At 34.3% G+C, this 20798-nt stretch overlaps 1 protein-coding gene across 1 annotated transcript; it reads right to left on the bottom strand.

Moving 5' to 3' along the window:
- Window positions 1-2652: 2652 nt before the first annotated feature.
- LOC107863826 (TOM1-like protein 2) lies at window positions 2653-15058 on the bottom strand. Its single transcript, XM_016709987.2, has 3 exons — window positions 14464-15058; window positions 11536-11757; window positions 2653-3287 (listed from the first exon to the last, which is right to left on the bottom strand). Exons 1-3 carry the CDS (start codon window positions 14965-14967, stop codon window positions 2856-2858), a joined length of 1158 nt encoding a protein of 385 aa, XP_016565473.1. The 5' UTR covers window positions 14968-15058; the 3' UTR covers window positions 2653-2855.
- Between the last annotated feature and the right edge of the window lie 5740 nt (window positions 15059-20798).

Below are 20798 nucleotides of genomic sequence, written 5' to 3'. Positions count from 1 at the left end.
TAAAAATTATATCATATTAAGGTTGTAAATAATATGGAGTAAAAGGTAAAATAGGAATAGAAAATATTATATGAGGACATAGTTGGAAAAAATAAATAAGAAAATCATGCAAAACCACCAAATCAGTGGTTTAAAAAATTGGCCTATTCCATGATTTTCAAACCATAAAATATTACCATACCATACCATGTCTTTAAAAAAAAGGAAAAAGTCATTGTTTCCATCTCAAATTATATACGAAAAGTGTAGGTCACACCTAAACTATTCTAGTATTCTATTACACACCTATACTATATAAAAGTGAAATTATTTCCACCCTAAAACGTAAGAACCAATCACATGATGGAGAGTGATTTACACTCGCGCCACATCATCACCATGTCATTACCACATCAGATATTACATCAATTTATTTTTAAAAAAATCTACATCACCCATTGCTTCTTTTTACCAAAATCATCATTAAAACACCACCATTAATAGATCACCAAACTCAAATCTTCACCACAATAATTTTAAGAATCCACAATAAATTTCATTTTCGAAATTACAATACAACCATTAGTATAACAAAAATCACAAACAACCACCATAAAATTCAACGTCCATTACTAAAATTATCATCGAAATCATAATATCACAATAAAAATCACCATTATTTCTTTGAATCACTTCTCTGTCTTCTCCATTTCCCAATTTTCTCCCCAGTTGTCACCGCCGTCATCCACCACCATCGCTGCCGCCATAACCACAAGTAACTGTTAGTTTTTTTTTAATTCACTCTTCACTCGGTTTAATGAAAATGCTGAAAATATGTTTCAAGTGATTCTTAAAAACCGGACAATGAAATAGAAGAGTGAAATTTCAAATCGTAAATCTGCCTATGTTCATTACGGTTGAATCTCAGCTCTATCAATCTTTTTCAGCATCCGAAGAACCACCGTTGCTTCTGGCAGTTTCGGTCCATTGTGCCACAAGAGCAGCCATTAAAGCAACACGTAACAGCTCAAACGTTGGGGCAAACTCGATGGGGCTGTCTATGAATTTTATTTAGATGTCCCCGCAATATTACCTGTTGTGAAGATACAGTGTGGCCTGGATTATGTAGAGAAATACTTGGAAAGTTTGCTGGCTCAGAAATCTAACTAGAAGCGCTTCAACATGTCTAAAATTATAATGTACTATGTTGCTCATACTCTCCAAAATTAAATAAGTGGATTCTTAAAATTATTATGATAAAAGATTTGAGTTTGATAATGATGATATTAATGGTGGTGTTTAAATGGTGATTTTGATGAGAAGAAGCAGTTAAAGAAGGCGAGATCCACACATTAAAATAAATAAATAAGAAAATTTAATTTTAGTACTATTTTTTCAGTTGAAAAAATAAAAAATTTAATTTTATTAACACTTTTTCAATTGAAAAAATAATTAATCTAATTGCATATATTTAGAAAAATATTAGGAGTACTTAATGATATAATGACAAATGAAATAGTGACACGTGTATGAAAGCTGTCATTTTAAGATTTTTTTCCTTTCTCTCACACACCTTCGGAAGGTGAATACACCTTCTCTGCCACGTCACCTTCTAAGGAGGTAATAGTTTCACTTTTTATAATTTAGGTGTGTAATAGGACACTATGATAGTTTAGATGTGATTTACACTTTTCGTGTATAGTTTGGGTGGAAACCATGACTTTTCCATTTAAAAAACAAACATGGTTTTCATGGTATCCATACCATACCATACCACAGAAAATCACCATCCCTGTAAGAGATTTCAAACAATAAAAGGTAAAATAAAAATCAGTTAAAGAAAAAAGAAAGTGAAGTAGCATGAAAAAGAGAACCTTATACATGGTAACTTCTCAAAGGCATTAAGTGGAGGACCACACTTAAAATAATATTACGTTTGCTACACAATGTAATTTCATTAAAGTGTTGTTATTTTTAATAATTTAAGTCTTAAATATGTTACTTCTTGTAGTTTTTCCATAAATAAATACCATCCTCCATTTCAAAAAAAATAATTTAGTTTGACTTGACATGAAATTTAAGAAAATAAAGAATTGAAAAGTTCAAATTAAAATATTATTAAAAAAAAAAGGAAAACATTATTTTTAAATAGATTTAAAAAAAAAAAAAAAAGAAGTAGGTTTTCTAAAAATAATTAAGCTGTTCAAATACGACCTGAATTATTTTTTTTATTTTTTTAAAAATTTGGGTCTACAGACCAAACTACCATTCGCTGTGTATGGGTCGTTAACCCAATGATTTGTGATGTCTTTCCAAATTTCGTTGGTCATTTAACATTTAAAAATTGTTATTTAGGCTCTGAACACAACAATAGCTTACCTTAAACCTCGACCCTTCTTCAAAACTTTACGCAGATCCCACACTTAATTTGCTAAATTTCCCTATGTGCCCTCCAAGGGGTTAATTTCAATTTTCAATCATCGCACACGATGAGTTGAGAGTAGAGTACAAATTTAAATGACGCTAAAACCCTCATTCTTTCTTGCACTTATTTTCATTAGAGGGGCAGACCACAAACTAGGGAGAAAGTATTTCTGTTCATGCACCTTATTTTCATTTAAACAATTCCTACGTAAGGCAAAAGTGACGGGTTTCAAATTCACAAAAGAATAATTAACTGATGATGAAGTAACACTTCAGAAATTATAATTTAAAATCCCATGAACTAGTAGTTATTACAAGCTGATGTTTGCAAATTATACCCAGTAATACATATACACAAAAACAGATCCACTTGTTAACAAACTGCAAAACTATATTAACTTGTAAATTAGAAGGGGAAAAGAAGAGACACTACTACACCTGCTTTACCTATTCTAGTCGAGCTTTTCCTCCCCTGAAATACCCGGCTTCACATCCTCATGGAGTGACGGACTGTTTTCTCCTTTTGTAGGTGCAACAACATGACTTTCACTTGCATTTAAAGACAGCATCTCTAAATTGGCTTCACTGGTATTAGCAACATTAGACAGGCCACTTCCATTTTCAGGTGTTTTAGGCAGTCTTTCTCCCGACTCTGGAGCTGTATTGGGCAGGCCACTTCCATTTTCAGATGTTTTAGGCAGCCTTTCTTCCGAGTCTAGAGCTGCTTCCATCTCCTTGTACCTGGAAATGACTTGTCGAAGCTCATCATGAAGATTTAAAGCTTCAAACATCAATCCTTCATCCCCTGAGGTCGATTCCACAATTCTTTGTATAACTGCCAAAGACTGCTTGCAGTTCTCCAACATGCTCACTGCCAGATCATCCTTCAGTAACACAAATTTATCAGCCCATGCACGTCTCAAAAGTCACCCCCCATCCCTCATAAGGCCCCCGCAAAAATTACGCAAAAGGAAAGTTTTAACAACAGAATGCTTTTGTACAAATTTAGCAACATGGCTTGATCAACTTGATGTTTTGGCATATTTCCAATTGTTTTAATATCAATTGATCTTTATTTTTGTCGTCCTTATGGTGTTCTTAGCAGTAAATATGCCCAAGTATGGAATTTACTTTTTTTGAGAAGGGCGATGCTATTTACTTTTGTGGTTTGGAAATCTAAAGAAATTATTTTATTTTATTTTTAAAGAAGGGGGGGCAGCCCGGTGCACTAAGCTCCCCCTATGCGCAGGGTAAAGGGAAGGGCCCAACCACAATGATCTAAAGAAATGAATTGGAGCATTAAAAAGAACAACTTGAACTGCCAAGAAGCAAAAATGGGGAAAAAACACGAAGTTGTGCTATACTTGCCGTATAGCACAAGTATAGTGGAGACTGGAGAGTAATTTTCCTGACACTGGAAGAGAAGTTCAACAGCACAGTTCAGCAGAAACGCACAAGTATAGTGCAAAGGTAAAATTGTGGGCGGAAATTCTGAGAGGTATTTTCATCCTAACAGAATCTTTACTCGACATAAAAGCTTCCTAACCCATTTTTTATGAATTTCTACCATTGGAGGGAGGACACCAAAACGTGGGGGAGAACAAGCACAGAGACAAGTTGGAGCTTGGAATCGATCAAAGACTTCCTTCTATTTCCTTTATCTGTTGATTTCTATACTGTTTCGGATGATTTGTGAGACTATTATTACCATGCTTGACTAACTTCCTTATTACTACAGTTAGGGTACCTTAGCATGAACATTGAAGTTGATATTGGTTCGATGAACTAGTTTATCTATTCGATTTATTTATTCAATCTTAGTGACTGATTCAGGTTACTTATTCAATCTTAACGAATGAGCGCAATCAACAATTTAACTAACTGTGAAAGTTGATTTGAACTTCTTTTTAACTAAGGTAACAGATGTGAATATTGATTTGAATTTGAAAGTACGTTCTTTTCTTTTCTTTTTTTTTGGGGGGGAAAACCGTGGAGCAGCAGGTACCAGGAAACTCTGTCCATCAATGCTACAACATATCGGAAGAAATCACCAAGTACGTTGTCTCTGCTGGAATTTGAACCTAGACCTCATGGTGCTCAATCACTTCATTGATCATTAGGCCACACCCTTGGGTGCATAAAGGTTGAACAGGACAGTCCTGTTCATAGTCCTGGGTATTAGAGAAGTGATTTGAAATTGAAGGATAGAATATACCTATTTACCTCAGGCATCCACTTGTTACGGAATTATTAGGGATCGTTTGGTTGTTGGTTATAGAGGAGTTATTCACGTAGTAAAATTATTAGCACAACTTTGTGCGTGTTTGGTAACAAAAATGAGGAAAAATAATACCACAAAGAATCTAGCATAAGTCATACAAAGTTTGGTTGGTTTTTCTCTTTCCACATAAAATTCAGCATTGCTAATACAATGTTTGGTTCATGTTTTAATTTACACATAACTAATACATGTATAAGTTATGAGGGAATCTATGTAATCTAAGCGGAAAGTTCTGTAGAGAGCGTGAGCAGGAGGAATTTAATACATCATGGGAAGATCCCTAGTCTTTTATGCTGAGAACAAGTCCTTCGACGTGGTGGAGCTAAGCGAAATCTGGTATTAAGGGATCAAAAGGCGAAAAAATTTCATTAGCAGAATAACTACTGATAATAACAATATCCTAGCTCTATGTTATTGCATGGAGCAAGGATCGAAGTAGGAAGAGAAGAAATGTAGAAGTTGGAAGAATCAATTTCAGCTTTATTCTTATTTCTTCTATAAGAATTTCAACTGTATGGGCAGGTATATCAGAGTGGTGGCGGTGAAAGACAACAGTAACGTGGCAATAAACATCCTAGAAATCAGGCACGGAGCAGGTTGGTGTGATTTTGTGAAGAAAATGAGAAAGTTTGTCGAATCAGGGGTTAAGCAGAGCATTCAGCAGCCAAGATTTATCAATGAAAGATACAGGCAGATAGCACAGAAGGAGGATTGGCCTAAAGATAAGTTTATAATAGATGACTCGATGGATAAAATTAAGTTCAGAATTGATGCAAGTTCCCTTCGTAGCAGAGTAGAGTACCATCGAAAGTGTTTGTTGGGATATATTAAAGAAGATGACATTAAAATTTATTCCCGTTGAGAGCTGCAGGAATGGGCTAACAGGACCTGGAGAGTTCCAGCAGGTGTTGTTCGAGTTCCCTACGCAGAGTGAAGCAGAAGGAATTAAAATGGGGAGATGGTTGATTGATGATAAGGAGTTAAGGCTGGAATGGTGGTCCTCTGTTTCGACGTCTTCGGAAAAATTGGAAGCCTAAAAATGTCTGGATCAAATTAATAGGTCTCCCATCACAGTTGTGGTTGGAAAACATCTTCACAACGATTGGAGACAAATTTGTGTGCCGTTTGTTTGGGGCTTTGTTCCGGTCTGTGAGTAGTGGCAGTGGGGGTTGACCGTGGAATAGGGTCATGTCCGAGGGGGCTGGGGCTGAGGGTCGTTTTGGGAGGGGGTGAGGAGGGAAGGGCTGGGTGGGGGTGGGGTATAGGTCGGGTGTTAGGGCTGGTCCAATGAGGGGTGGTAAAGGTAGGCGAGAGGCGAGAGAGGATTGGTTGAGGGTAGGGTCTTGGAACATAGGGACTCTTCAGGGTAAGTCTATAGAGCTGGTGAAGATTCTTAAGAAGAGGAGGATTAATATTGCGTGTGTGCAGGAGACTAAGTGGGTAGGGTCTAAGGCTAAGGATATGGATGGGTACAAGTTGTACTCAGGGAGCGAGAGGCGTCAAAATGGAGTAGGTATCTTAGTGGATGAGGAGCTAAGAGGGAAGGTGGTGGAGCTTTTGAGGGTCAGTGATAGGCTGATGACGATTAAGTTGATCATTGAGGGGTCTACACTGCATGTGTGTAATGCTTATGCGCCGCAGACGGGCTTGGCTGAGGAGGTGAAAGCGAGTTTCTGGGATGCTCTAGACGAGGTGGTGAGAAGCGTGCCTAGCTCAGAGAAGATTGTCTTAGCACGGGACTTTAACGGGCACATCGGGGTGTTACCAGGAAGCTATGAGGATTTACACGGGGGTTTTGGTTTCGGTGATAGAAATGGTAAGGGAGCTGCTCTGTTGGATTTTGCGTAGGCCTTTGGGCTGGTGGTAGTGAAATCGAGCTTCCCGAAGAAGAAAGACCACCTGATTACTTTTCGAAGCGCGGTAGCCAAGACTCAGATTGATTTTCTGCTACTTAGGAAGGGGGATACTGTAAAGTCATTCGAAGTATCTCTCGACCCAGCACAGGCTTTTGGTAATGGACTTGATAATCAAGAAGAGCAAGAAGAGAAAGGCCGGGGAGGGTCGACCTAGAATTAAGTGGGGAGGCTTGATGCCAGTCAGTGCGCTGGAGATAGGGGAGAAGGCGGCGGGGATGGAGGTGTGGGACTACAGGGGAAAGTAGATGCTATGTGGGATAGGACTGCCAGCTGCATCACGGAGATTGCAAGAGAAGTGTTAGGTGTCTCGAGGGGTCGGGCAGGTCGGCATAAGGGGGACTAATGGTAGAATAAAGAAGTTAAGAAGAAGGTAGAGATTAAGAAGGGGGCGTATGTTAAGTTGATTGAGAGTAAAGACGAAGAAGAGAAACGGGTGAATAGAGAGGTGTACAAAGTGGCTAGGAAAGAGGCTAAGTTAGCAGTTACGGCTGCTAAGACAGCAGCGTTTGAGAGCCTGTATGCGGAGTTAGAGGAGAAAGGCGGGGAAAAGAGATTGTATAGGCTGGCTAAAGCTAGGGAGCGGAAGGGTCGTGACCTCGACCAACTGAAGTGCATTAAGGGGAAGGATGGTAGAGTTTTGATAGAAGATGTCCACATTAAGAAGAGATGGCAGAAGTATTTCCATGGACTGTTAACGAGGAGAGGGACAGAAGGATTGAGTTAGGGGAGCTGGAGCACTCGGTGGAAAACCAAAATTTTAGTTACTGCAGACGTTTTACAGTTGAAAAGGTCAGAGAGGCTATTCGTAGGATGCGGAGGGGTAGGGTGACGGGGCTTGACAAAATTCCGGTGGATTTTTGGAAGTATACTGGTGGAGCAAGTTTAAGGTGGTTGACTGATCTGTTTAACGACACTTTCAAGACTGCGAAAATGCCTGAGGCTTGGAGATGGAGTACGATGATTCCGTTATATAAAAATGAAGATTTGGGAGAGGGTGGTTGAGCGGAGACTGAGGAGGGTCGTGTCCATTTCGGAGAATCAGTTTGGATTTATGCCTGGTCACTCGACGACAGAGGCAATCCACCTGGTAAGGAGATTGGTAAGCAGTATAGGGAAAGAAAAAGGGATCTATACGTGGTGTTCATCGACGACCTGGAGAAGGCGTATGACGAAGTCCCTAGAGAAGTTCTTTAGTGATGCTGGGAGGTGAGGGGGTCCCGACGGCGTACACAGAGCCATTAAGGACATGTACGATAGAGGGAAGACTCGGGTAAGGACGGCGGGCGGGGACTTAGATCATTTTTCGGTCGAGATAGGGTTACATTAGGGATCGACTCTCAGTCTGTTTATGTTTGCGTTGGTGATGTATGTATTGACGCAGAGTATTCAAGGTGAGGTGCCTTGGTGTATGTTATTTGCAGATGACGTACTGCTGATTAATAAGACGTGGGGAGGTGTGAATGAAAAATTGGAGGTTTGGAGGCATAACCTTGAGTCTAAGGGGTTCAGGGTGAGTAGATCCAAGACGGAGTATATGGAGTGCAAGTTTAGTGACTTGAAGCAGGAGGATGAAGTGGTGGTGAGGTTGGATTCCTAGGATGTTTGTAAGAGGGATAGTTTTAAGTATCTCGGGTCTATGATTCAGGGGAATGGCGAGATTGATGAGGATGTCTCTAAGTGTATTGAAGCAGGTTGGATGAAGTGGAAGCTCGCCTCGGGAGTGTTGTGCGATAAGGCGCCCTTAAAGCTTAAAGGTAAGTTCTACAGAATGGCAGTCCGCCCGGCCATGCTGTATGGTGCGGAGTGTTGGCCAGTCAAAAACTCCCATATTTAAAAATTGAAGGTAGCGGAAATGAAAATGTTGCGTTGGATGTTTGGGCTTACTAGAGAGGGTAGAGTTAGGAATGAGATTATCCGGGAGAAGGTAGGAGTGGCGTCGGTGGAAGACAAGATGAGGGAAGGAAGGCTGAGATGGTTTGGGCATGTGATGAGGAGGGGCACGGATGCCCCAGTTCGTTGGTGTGAGAGACTAGCTTTGGATGGTTTCAGAAGGAGTAGAGGCAGACCGAAGAAATACTGGAGAGAGGTGATTAGACATGACATGGAACTGCTACAGCTTACTGAGGACATAACCCTAGATAGGAAGGTGTTGAGGTCGCGGATAAGGGTAGAAGGCTAGTGCGGGTATGGGTTGTGACTAGTAGTTGGGGAGCTCTTCTGTAGCCGGTTTAGTAAGCCTAGGTCTTTTAATAGGAGTCGCAAGTGTATTCTACTACTAGGTGGGTGTCCTTGTCTTATTTCTTATTTCCTATTTCTTATTTTCGTGTCGCTCTTATACGACTGTGTACATTGGTAGGAACCACTAGTGTATGCTACTACTAGGGGGCGCCCTTTTCTCCTTTTCTCTTCCTTTCCCTTTTCTTATTTCTTATTTCCTGTTTTTTTAAATTTTTGTATTGTTTTTTTTCATGGCTCGCTTAGCTCTACTGTTATTATTTCTCATTTCTTATTTCGTTTGTCACCCGTTCCGTGTCATATATTACTATGACCTTGTTGACTATTCATTATCTTGAGCCGAGGGTCTATCGAAAACAGTCTCTCTACCTCTTCGGAAGTAGCGGTATGGACTGCGTACATTTTACCCTCCCCAGACCCCACTTGGTGGGAATACACTGGGTTTGTTGTTGTTGTTGTTGTTGTTTCTTATTTCTTAGTTTTCGGTTATGTCACCCATCCTGTTTCATATATTACTATGACCTTGTTAACTATTCTTTATCTAGAGCCAGGGATCTATCGGAAACAGCCTCTCTACTTCTCTGGAGGTAGCGCTATGGACTGCATATATTCTACCCTTCCCAGACCCCACTTGGTGGGAATACATTAGGTTTTTTGTTGTTGTTGTTGATTTTTTTAGCCGAATCCCCGCACCCGTATCCATACTCGGATTCGCACCCCCGAATCTTAAACTTTATATTTTGACGAATCCGACTCTCGGATCCGCACCCGTCTCGGAGACCCGCATACGTGTCCAAGCAACTTAGTGTATCACAAGAAAAGACAGCCCCTCATAGGATCTTGGGCACCCCATTCATATCAGATGGAGAACTATCCTAAAAGCTGAAATCACTACATCAAAGGAAGGCTATTTAGGTTACATTCTTTCATGTGCTTACAGGAGAACTGTGGCAATACTAAAATTAAAGTAAATGACATTTTAATATGGATATAAAATTTTAATCAAAGACCGTAAAATTACTCCCATTCTTCTCTGACATTAGCAGAAGATTTATCTATTTTTATTTAAACAGGTGAGGTCTGCTTATGTTGTTAAACTAGAGGAGGAGAGGTCTAAGATATTGAGTAAAACACTTTTAGAAAAAGATATAGACCCCAAAAAAAAAGAAAAAGATATAGACCCCAAAAGAAAAAAATATGTGCTGAAAGTGAATAATTTGCAAGAAAAAGAGGCAAAAGATAAGATATTAGGAGAAAATGTTTGTTGCTGGGTTAACTTCACATCGAAGTTGGTAAACATAATTTAAGAAAAAAAGGAGTTGGTACCCATATAAAACTTTGGTTCCTTGAGGAAATCAAGTAGATCATATAAGCATCTTATACAGTTTTTCTACAGTGACTTGGTGTTCCATAGTGAAATCTGTTAATTTATCACCCAGAACGAGAAAAAGACTGACATTGTTTCCAAGTGGAATCAGCAATGAACAATGTTGCTGCTCATTGGAAATTAGCTTGCTTAAGACTTGTAACTTCAATTCTTTCAGAAATTCATGCAGCAAATTCAAGAAGAGTCATATGCATATCCGCTACATTTTTTTTTATTGTTTATTAATTAAAATTGGTTGACTTAACCAAGAAAAAAAAACCATTGGTTCCTTATTGAACTAGAATCAAAACAAACTATTTGCTTACAGGAAGTTAACTTGCTACAGGAGTTGTAACTTCAATTGTTTCAGAAATCATGCAGCAAATTCAAGACATGGTAGTTCAGCAGGTTAAGATATAGCCGTCTTTTTTATTTTTTTTGGGATAACTGATAAGTAAATGTAGCACTTACAAAAGACAATCTGATGAAAAGGGGAATGACATTGTGTCCTAGTTGTGTTTTTTGTGGAGAGCAGGCAGAAACTGTTAAGCATTTGTTCCTTCATTGTAAGATCACAGGAAAATTATGGAGGCTATTCCTAAATCTTTTAAGGTTTGTCCTGGTCTATGCCCGGAAAGATTACAGAGACCTTTCAAAATTGGGAAGAAGCTGGATTCAAGCTAAAAGCAGAAGTAGATGGAGAATCATACAAGCTAGCATATGGTGGACAATTTGGAAAGAGAGGAATGCTAGGTGCTTTGAGAATGTAGAGAATAGTGTAGAACAGATCAAGTTGAATTTTATCTTGATTTTGTGTTTTTGATGTAATCAGATTTGGTCTAATGATCCTATATCTATTATTGATGTGTTGGATTCATTATAGACATAGGATCATAGGATTTATCTTGTAAATATGGCCTCAGTACAGCCTACGTACTGCTCTGTTTCTATCAATATATACAAAGTTACCGGTTTCAAAAAAAAAAATTGTAGCACTATATGTCAAATTAATATAACAAGAGTTTATTCAATTTTCAACTTGGTTCGATAGGCATTTCACACGTGGATGATCTACAAGACCTAGCTCCTCCTACTATATATTAAAATATCAGAGATGATTGAAAAATTGAACGGTAGCAGTCAAAGTAATGAGGTAACAAAACTTAGTAAAATATCAGAGATGATTGAAAAATTGAACAGTAGTAGTCAAAGTAATGAGGTAACAAAACTTAGAGACAGAATAACTGGAATAGAAGAAACGAGGGGAAGAGGACCCACATTGAACCAAAAATCGACAACTTAGCATAACCAACAAAATGGAGGAGAGAAGTAACCTTGATGGGCTTAGGCTCAAGTTCAGAATTCAATATGCTGGAAAGGATCTCAAGACGGTTCCGTGTTACTACAAGAAATTCCTTCTTCTCTTCAGCGGATTCACCAATGTAAGTGGAACGCTCATGATTCCGCAACACTGTATCAGGAATAGGGTAGCTTTCAGGTGGTGAGAGTAGCTGCTCATTCATATGCGACTCCAGGGGATATTGCCTCTTCAAGTTCTATCAAAATGAAAGAAAGATAAGCTCATTCATACTTTGAATAAACAAAGCATGAGATATGCAATACGTAAATTACAGCATGAATTCAAAGATCACTTGCTAGTTTACCAACACACGTCAAAGTCCATCTAGTCTGATTTTAGAAGCTAGTAAACATTGTCATAAGATGCACCTATATGGTCTACCATGTGCAGCCCTAGCCCCTCCTCTAAAGGTCCAATCCATTCCACCGCACAGTTGTTTTCATCAAGTGAGCATTAAAAAGGAAAAGAGTAGGCCTCAATGCAGACGCATCCACGAAAAGGCATAAAACTGAACATTTACCATACAAAAGAAGCAAGCAATAAACAAATGATACAATTCGCATTAGCTCCAAGCCATCCACTAGAAGTCAAGCCCGGGAACTTCAAAGGATCCAAGGATAGTTCATGAAGCGGGAGGTACTCGAAGAATCCTCCTTAACATCAAGAGGGTGTCATTTGTCAATGATCGCACTCACATTAGTTCAAGGATCGTTGGAGGCGGCAAGGGAAGGCAAAACGGGTCTAGAAAACCCCTTGGAAAGGACTTGCGCCCAAGGCGCTTTGGATCCGCTTTTGATCCGCTCAAGCATTTTAAGAGCGGATCAAAACAGCCCCTAGTGGGCCTTTTCTTGCAATTGGGTCACTTTTGGGCCCTAAAATTGTAATAAAAGGCTATCTTATTATCTTAGTTTTGCTTGATTATTGATGAATGCTTCTCCATTGAGTGAGAGTATTGAACGACTTTTGTTGAACTTTGATTTAGAAACGTTGGTTTAGAGGGCGTTCATCTCCCCCTTGGTCACCGTAAGAATTAGGTGTTCGATTAGATTGTAATTGAGGGTATTGAAGTTTGAGATACTCTTTTGTTCTTGGTTACTTCTTTTCTTGTGTCTAATTATCTATCTTATCGATTATCTTTACTTTTTTGTATCGTCTTTAGTTTTTATAGTTTGACTCTATATCAACAAATCAATGTGATACCAGCATTTTGATAGCATCTCCAACAAGCATAATCAACAACTACAACGTTCATGCTCTTTAGCCCTTGCGGAGGCATTACGACCATATAGTCTCCACTGTTAACTAACATGTTGTCTTGTCCCTGACATCTACATCTAATAGAGGAAACAAAATTTTAACGCTTCCGCTCCCGACTTCAAACCTATCCGATCAATAATAATAAAGATTAATGGAAGAGAGGGAGGGAGAATACTCCAGATTAATCTATTTCATTAAAATACATGACAAAACATCAAGGACTTGCCTTTTTGTTTTGAAGAGGGTAACTTGTATTTCATATCAAAAAATGCTCAGCACCATCAAGCAGGTGCTAAGGCGAAAGGTTTCAATCATAAAATAGGATAATGGAGGATCCTATGTACAACTACTAACTTACAGATTGTCAAAGAAATCTACAAAAACTGCTATCTCCCCCATTACATCCTGTTTACACTAAAAATAAAAAAGATTGAGGCAATTCATCTTAATTTTGTGGATGGGATTGCTTTTATTCTCAAAACGTCTGATGTTCCTCTCTGTCCATACTGTCCACCAAATACATGCTGGAATGCACTGGCACCAGTGTTCCTCTGCCCCTCTTCTTCCAATACTCTTCCAATTCTTCAGAAGTTCCAGAGTTGTTCTTGGCATTGCCCAACTCACGCCCAACATACCAATGAAAATTTTCCACAAATTTGCAGTTATCTCACAATGCAGAAAGAGATGCTCATTGTTTTCAGCTTCGTGCCCACACAATAGACATCTTCCCAAGGACTTGCTATTGCTATCCCTAAACAACTCCTGTCCCACATCTTCTTTCTCTCATCTCAAAAAAACTTAATCTAGGGAAATAAATGAAACAATAACAGAATTCTTTAGTTGCATGATCAAAAAACCAACTTGAAATATTGCCTTGAGATGCCTATGTTCTAGTGCATTAATATTTGCAGAGTCCTACCATATAAATTTTAAACCACCATCTCTTTTGCTTCTGGTGCTAAACTCAGCACAGATGAACCTCCAAAGTAAAGCTGATAGAAACAAATGTTCAATGCACGCTCTAGCTTACAAAATCCCTAATTTGCCTTAAAAAGGATTAATTATACCAAAATAATAATGAATTGAGTAGGATCCAAATAAAGCGGAATGATTATAAAGAATTCATATAGTCAACTCTAACTTTGTTGGGACTTGGGACTGACGCTCTGTTTATTGATTGAATTTTGACAAGTGTTGCTACAAGACATTTCAAACATAATAAGCAAGCATGATATAAATAATAGAAAGAACACAAAATCCACATACAATACTTGGACTTTCTACTGGCACAAATATGAACACCAGATACACAAAAGAAACATAAAGCTTAAATAAGTAATTTAACCTTAAGATTCATAAACTAAAGTAACAACATGTATTAATCACAGAGAGATAAAAGGTATTCCCTCAGTTTCAATTTACTTATCCTACTTTTCCATTTTAGGGCATTTCAAAAAGAATGACAAGTTCTTTTTTTTAGCAACTCCTTAATTTCTAACTTTTTACATCACACGTTTAACACAACAAAATTTAATGAAATTTTGGTACAATATGTTTAATTTAAGACACAAGATCCAAAAGTTTATTACTTTTCGTGTCCAAGTCAAAATAGGAGGAATAATACATAAATAACCTAGGGTGTTACCATGTAAGTTTGACGAAACACGGGCAAGTAACTGAGCTCCTCCGATTCTCCCCAAGCAGAAATCAACTCCATAGCCTTAATTCGATTCCCACTATCAGTTTTCGGATCATCAATCAATTTAACCATATCATCCAACACTTTCTCAGACGCCACCTCAGAAAAAACCTTCTCACAATTCGACGTACAAGTCTCAAGCAAATCCAAACTCAACCTCTGGGTCACCACACTCTTCGACATAACCAACTTCTTCTTAATCGACTTAACAATCTCCGTACCACTAAACTCTTCACTATTAATCATACCGCAAATTCGGAGGTTTAAACTCCAATTAGGTTCTTCCATAGTTTCTAATGTCGCCTCGTCTACCATTTTCGATTCTGGTGTTGGACCCTGTAGAATTTCTTTCATTTTTGCGCTTACTATTCGACTCATTTGGGCTCCTCCTGTTTTTAATCGTTCGCCTAGTGATGATGATGCCATTTTTAGCTTGTCTAGTTTGTCCATGTTTGTTTGTTGATCAGATGGAAATTTGGGGCAGTTCTCGTTTTGTGAATTTGTCCAATTTGGGGTTTTGACAATTTGTGATTTAGAGGGTGTTTGGGATCAGATGCCATTTTTATTTTTATTTTTATTTTTAGATGTTTGGCAAAATTAAAAAGAATTTAAAAAAATTAATTGTAGATTAAAAAAAAGTAAAAATTGAGAAGCTAAATACTTCAGCTTTTTACTTTTTAGATTAAAATTTTTTTAGATTTAACCAAAATATTTACCTTTTTATTTCTTATATTTTTTTTTAATTCCAACAATACCCTAAACTTTATAACCCTTATTAATTTTTCTTTCTTTTAGTTTTTTCTGGTTTTTTCATCTTTTCCTTTCAGTTTTCTCTTCATTTTTCTCTTTTATTTTCAGAGAATCCATCATTAAATAAAAATAATTAAAAAATTTATCATCAAATCGAGCTTGTGATAAGTTCTTCTCTATCCGTTCATATAGAATCTTTACATGTTATTTAAATTTTAAAAATTGATTCTTTTTAATAGTATGTTTCATTCCTAAAAATATTTTGTTATTTACAAGCTTACAATATTACAATATAATACTATATTTATATAAAAAATATTTTAAAATTTTTATTTTTTAATATTTAAAAATAAAAAAATAATTTATATTTATAAATTGATCTGGCATAATCACTTTACGTTGAAAGTGTATTTAAATAGAAATTATTTTTGAAGTATTAGAATTAAAAATCATAAATAATTCACGTTATTATGTATTAACAGCTTTAAGGATATTTAAGTCATTTTGACAACAAAAAAGTTATTGACAACATTGTTTACCAAACACATCAACAGATTTTTTTCAGTTTCAGCACTTATACCCAAACATTTATCTGCTTAATTTAAAAACACTTATTTTAAGTTTTTAATCACTTAAGCTAAAAAGCAATATTTTAATAAATATTATTAATATGAATAAAATCATAAAATTTATTATTTAAATTTATAATTTCTTAATCATTATATAAAATAAAATTTGCTAAACTAAACTGGAATGGAGTACTCGCACCATCATTTTTACTTATCCCCTATATTGTACATTAATAAATGTACCATTTGGAGTAAAATGTACAATAATATTCTCTACTTTAAAAATAAGATAATTTATTTTTTATCAATTTTATTCTTAATATTAAATATATTTCATTATCTAATATATTTATCAAAATATGAGATTTATTTCCTCCTTATCTATCTTTACTTGTTCACTATACTAAAAATAAAAAATTAATAATACTTATCCAATTTAAAAAATTAATGAAAAATTTATCATTTTCGATTCGTTTTATCCTTAGTATTAAATATGATTCATTATCTAATTTATTTTTCAAAACATTAAATAATATATTCAAAGAATAATATGATAAAATTACTTCTATCGTTTACTATTTTTTACTTTATGTGTCAAATTAATCGTGAACAATTATTGATGAATGTAGGAGTATATTCAACAATAATATGATAAAATTATTACTATTTTTTGTAATTTTTTAAGTTGTGTGTCAAGTTAATAGTGAACGGTTGCTGATGGACGGAGGGAGTACTGCTCATTTATATTTATGTTTTATTTACTTTTTTTCATTGTGAAATCCAAATTCAAAGTAATTCGTTATATTACTAAAATAAAATAAAATCCAGATAGACATTGACTTGTCTGACCAAAGTTTAAAACTGATTAATTGTAATGTTTGGCTAAAATTCAAAAATCCTTTTATTGTTTTGGGGTTGGGGTTTTGTTATTGAGGTCCGTGCCGGCAACTTTCTCACTTCTAACTTTTCTTTAGCTTTGTTTGTACGTGAGGATAAATCCGTGCTATACACGAGTTCAATATTTTTGTTTTTTTAAGTAATGTTAATTGAATAATTTAATTATTTTTATCTAAAATAAATTATATATTTATATAAGTATAAATTATTTCATTATGTATAAAATGAATATCTAATAGGTATTATTAATATTAAATTTTAAGTGATGTGAATTAAATAATTTCAAAAAATTTATATAACCTTAATTATATCAATATATTTGTATGGTAATAAATTATTTTATTCTTCTTCCTTGAAAATTTGATGTGAGGGGGCTTACTATGATGTCTATAATATCAAAATTATAAAATTTATACAAAAACAAGCAACTAATTGGAGAAGTGATTTAACCTTTCAATAAGAGACACTCTTTTCATTGTAAAAAAATATAGCAAAATTAAAGATACCATTATTTTTTAAAAATTTCACATTTTCTCCTCCTTCAAAATATAATATTGAAATTCTAAGTTTTAATAATTATTATTATCTCCGTGTTAATGTATTTGTCTTATTTTCTGGGAAATCTTAATAGTTTAGTTAGTTAGTTACCTGAATTTCCTTCTTATAGGTGGGGGTTCGATTCCCCACATTATAATCACCTCCCCTCATTCCCATTCCCATTCCCCTTCCCCTACCCCCAATTAAAAAAAAAATCTTATTTTCTTTCTTTTGACAATTTCTCACTTCTAATATTTCACGTGACATATTTAATATCATATTTTTAGTTTAAGACCATAAAATTCAAAAATTATCTTTAATTTTTTAAATTTTATATCAAGACAAAATAAAAGAAAAAAATTAAAATGATAGAAGCAATTATTAAAGTGAAGATTGGTGATTTTGTAAAATAAATGGATGTTATTTATGAAATCAAAACATGTGAACCGTGAAGTACTGTTAAGATTTATAAAATAATTGGCATAATAATTTATTTTGCGGAAAAAGTACTATCATGGCAAATTAGAGGTTTTTTCTCAAATGGATAAAGATCACCATTAAAGTACAATTGTTGAGAAAAGCTGGAAGAATGTGCCGGAAGCATAAGGGCAAATTAGTGAAGTTGTTAAAATATTTGTGTGTCAGCTACAGTAGATTTATTCTGTACCACTAAAAATGCTTTATTTTATTTCATTTATATCTATATCTATATCTATTTAAAAAAGTAATTTAAAATTTTACCCTTCATTAAAAGATTTTTTTTTTAGATAAAATTATCTTTTAACTATTTTTTAAATTTATTATTTAATTTTTTTATTATATTAACTAGACTTTCTAAAATATGTGGGACTCCTAAAATATATATGGTAGGAGAATTAATTAATATTTTCCTTTCAATTAGACTTCCTAAAATACATGAGATTCCTAAAATATATGGTAGGAAAATTAATTAATATTTTCCATCCTCATTGATTGTGATTCTACTTTGTGTTTTGCGTAGAAATACTAGCAATCTACATGATACTTGTGCTTTGTTTTGTACAAAGATAATAGCAATCTACGTGATATTTGTATTCTATTTTGTGCATAAATACGAGTAATCTATGTGGTATTTGTGTTAGCTTTGGTTCTCTTTTGGGGTGCGAGAAAAAGATTGATGTTCATCTAACTTGATTCAATTGCATCGATGTTTGATTTTCTAATCCTCAACTTCTTCACTGTTTTTGTTATTAGAATAGAATTCAACATGTGTATACATATATATATCTTCTTTGTTTTCATTCAAATCATTCTTTGGGGTTAAAATTTTTTGCTCAAGCAAGAATTAGTTGGATCAAAATCCAAACTTTGTGATCACTATTATATTTTTTTGATAGTTTCCAGGTCGTAGATGAATGTTGGTTGACTTTGAAGAATTTCTTGTGTAAAGGTTAGGTTTAATTGTATTATTTTGATCTTTATTATTTTATTATTTTATTTTAATTTATAGATGCTAGATTAATGTTGGTCGGCTTTGAAAATTTTTTTTAGGTAAAGGTTACATTTAATTATATTATCGTAATATCTCTATTAGTTTGTTATTTTGTGGTAGTTTACAGTTCGTAGATGCATCTCGATCGGATTTGAGAAATTTTTGTGTGTAAAATTTTAGTTTAATTGTATTGTTTTGATATCACTTTTATCGTTCTATTTTGTTGCAGTTTACAGGTGATAGATAAATGTTAAATGTTAGTCGGCTTTGAGGAATTTTTTTATATAAAGGTTAGGTTTAGTTGTATCATTTTGATATCTCTATTATCATATTATTTTGTTATTATTTACAAGTGATAGATGAGTGTCGGACGACTTTGAGAAAATTTTTGTGTATAAAGATTAGATTTAATTGTATTATTTTGATGTGTCTATCATTGTATTGTTTTGTTACAGTTTACAAATGGTAGATAATTATTGATCGACTTTTAAAAATATTTTTGATAAAGATTAGATTTAATAAATAAATTTTCCATCTTTACATACTAAAAAAATATTAAATTTACTTATTATATTCATCTTTATTATTTAAACGAATATCTTATTTAATGTAATGTTTGAACTTATTAAAGTGAGGTACACGCGCAAGGTGCGTACACCTAAATTAGTTTACCAAAATATCCCTTTAGGCCCATTTTATAGAAATATGGGATAAATATGATAAGTAATTGTTTAAAAGATGTCCAAGTGTATTGTCATTAAATCCAAAATCAACTATTGAAACACAATGTACAAGTATAGTAATGAACAAGGAATTGAGTAAAATACTAAAATACCCTCAAAATTGAAGTTAATGCTAACAACCACACATGTTGACGGAGAGCTGTATGGTTGTTGCACAACTCCCTCTTATATAGTAGTTTCATTTAGCCCGTGCTAAGCCCGAGCCCAAATTACAATAAAAAAATAAATTTCTAGATATTTTAAAAAGTTTCTCGTTGTTATTTTTTTTAATTTTTTTGTGACATCAGTGTGATATTTTTTAGTGGTATGAACTGCGTACATCTTACCCTCCCCAGGATCCACTATGTGGAAATACACTAGGTTTGTTGTTGCATCAGTTTGATATTTTTTAAGGAGTTATAAAATAGTACAATACAAAATGGTATCAAAAATTTAAAGGATAATATTTTTCTTAATTTAAATATTAGACTTTAAAAAAAAAATGTGTGTATTAAAGTTCTAATTTCTATTTTACTGGAATCTTTTGAGTTTCTAATTTTTGATTATTCAAATTGAGCTTTTATCATTAATTATTAGGAGATCAAATTATAATTTCTTTAACTACCTTTTTCTCTCAGCATTTTCATAATATATACAAAAATAATATTTATTATTTATTTTTAATATGGTTATTTATTAGGTAAATTTTATGTCAAAAATGTGCGCACATAAAATTAGATTAACTAACTATCATATTATGAAATTTATTTTTTGATTGGAATGAAAGGATTATAACTAACATTTTTGACACATTTTAAAAATATTTAACAATGATAAATTTAATTATGGTTATTCTTTAGTATAAAATATAATTTTATATGAATGAAATCTTTGTTGATTACTTATGTTTGTAGTCATGTACAATATAAAATTACAGGTAAAATAAAAATAAAATAAACTATACTTATTAATCGATAATTAAAAATTGAAATTGCAAAATAAACATTATAATAACATCAACAAATAATATTATAAGAAAAATATTTTAATTCATTAATTAAGCGTATATCAGGATGTAAATTGAAAAATAGAATAACTATTTATATGTTTATAATTAATTATTAAGATCAAATATAATTTGAAACAAGTTCATAACATTTTCTAAAAGAATAAAGACTCATATGTATGAGTATGCTTTGTGGAGCTCACTATCTTCTCATATGTATGAGTATGCTTTGTGGAGCTCACTATCTTCTTTTTCATTTTTAGTGGCATATAAAAAACCTTAAAGTTTTTAAAATTTACTAAAATGTGTTTTAACTTACAAAGTAATAA

Source organism: Capsicum annuum, chromosome 3 (genome assembly GCF_002878395.1).
Source record: "Capsicum annuum cultivar UCD-10X-F1 chromosome 3, UCD10Xv1.1, whole genome shotgun sequence".
Taxonomy (NCBI): Eukaryota; Viridiplantae; Streptophyta; class Magnoliopsida; order Solanales; family Solanaceae; genus Capsicum; species Capsicum annuum.
The sequence above is the reverse complement of the archived record's forward strand: the minus strand, read 5'-3'. Positions and strand labels throughout refer to the sequence as shown.

Bases quoted from the DNA above. Each gene is read 5' to 3' on its own strand.
- LOC107863826 (XM_016709987.2), bottom strand. From the start codon at position 14,967: ATGGACAAACTAGACAAGCTAAAAATGGCATCATCATCACTAGGCGAA. The intron at 11,758-14,463 runs GTAACACCCTAG...TCATTTTGATAG, and splicing joins TGTTTCGTCAAACTTACATG to AACTTGAAGAGGCAATATCC. The intron at 3,288-11,535 runs GTTACTTCTCTC...GTGTTACTGAAG, and splicing joins TTGAGCCTAAGCCCATCAAG to GATGATCTGGCAGTGAGCAT.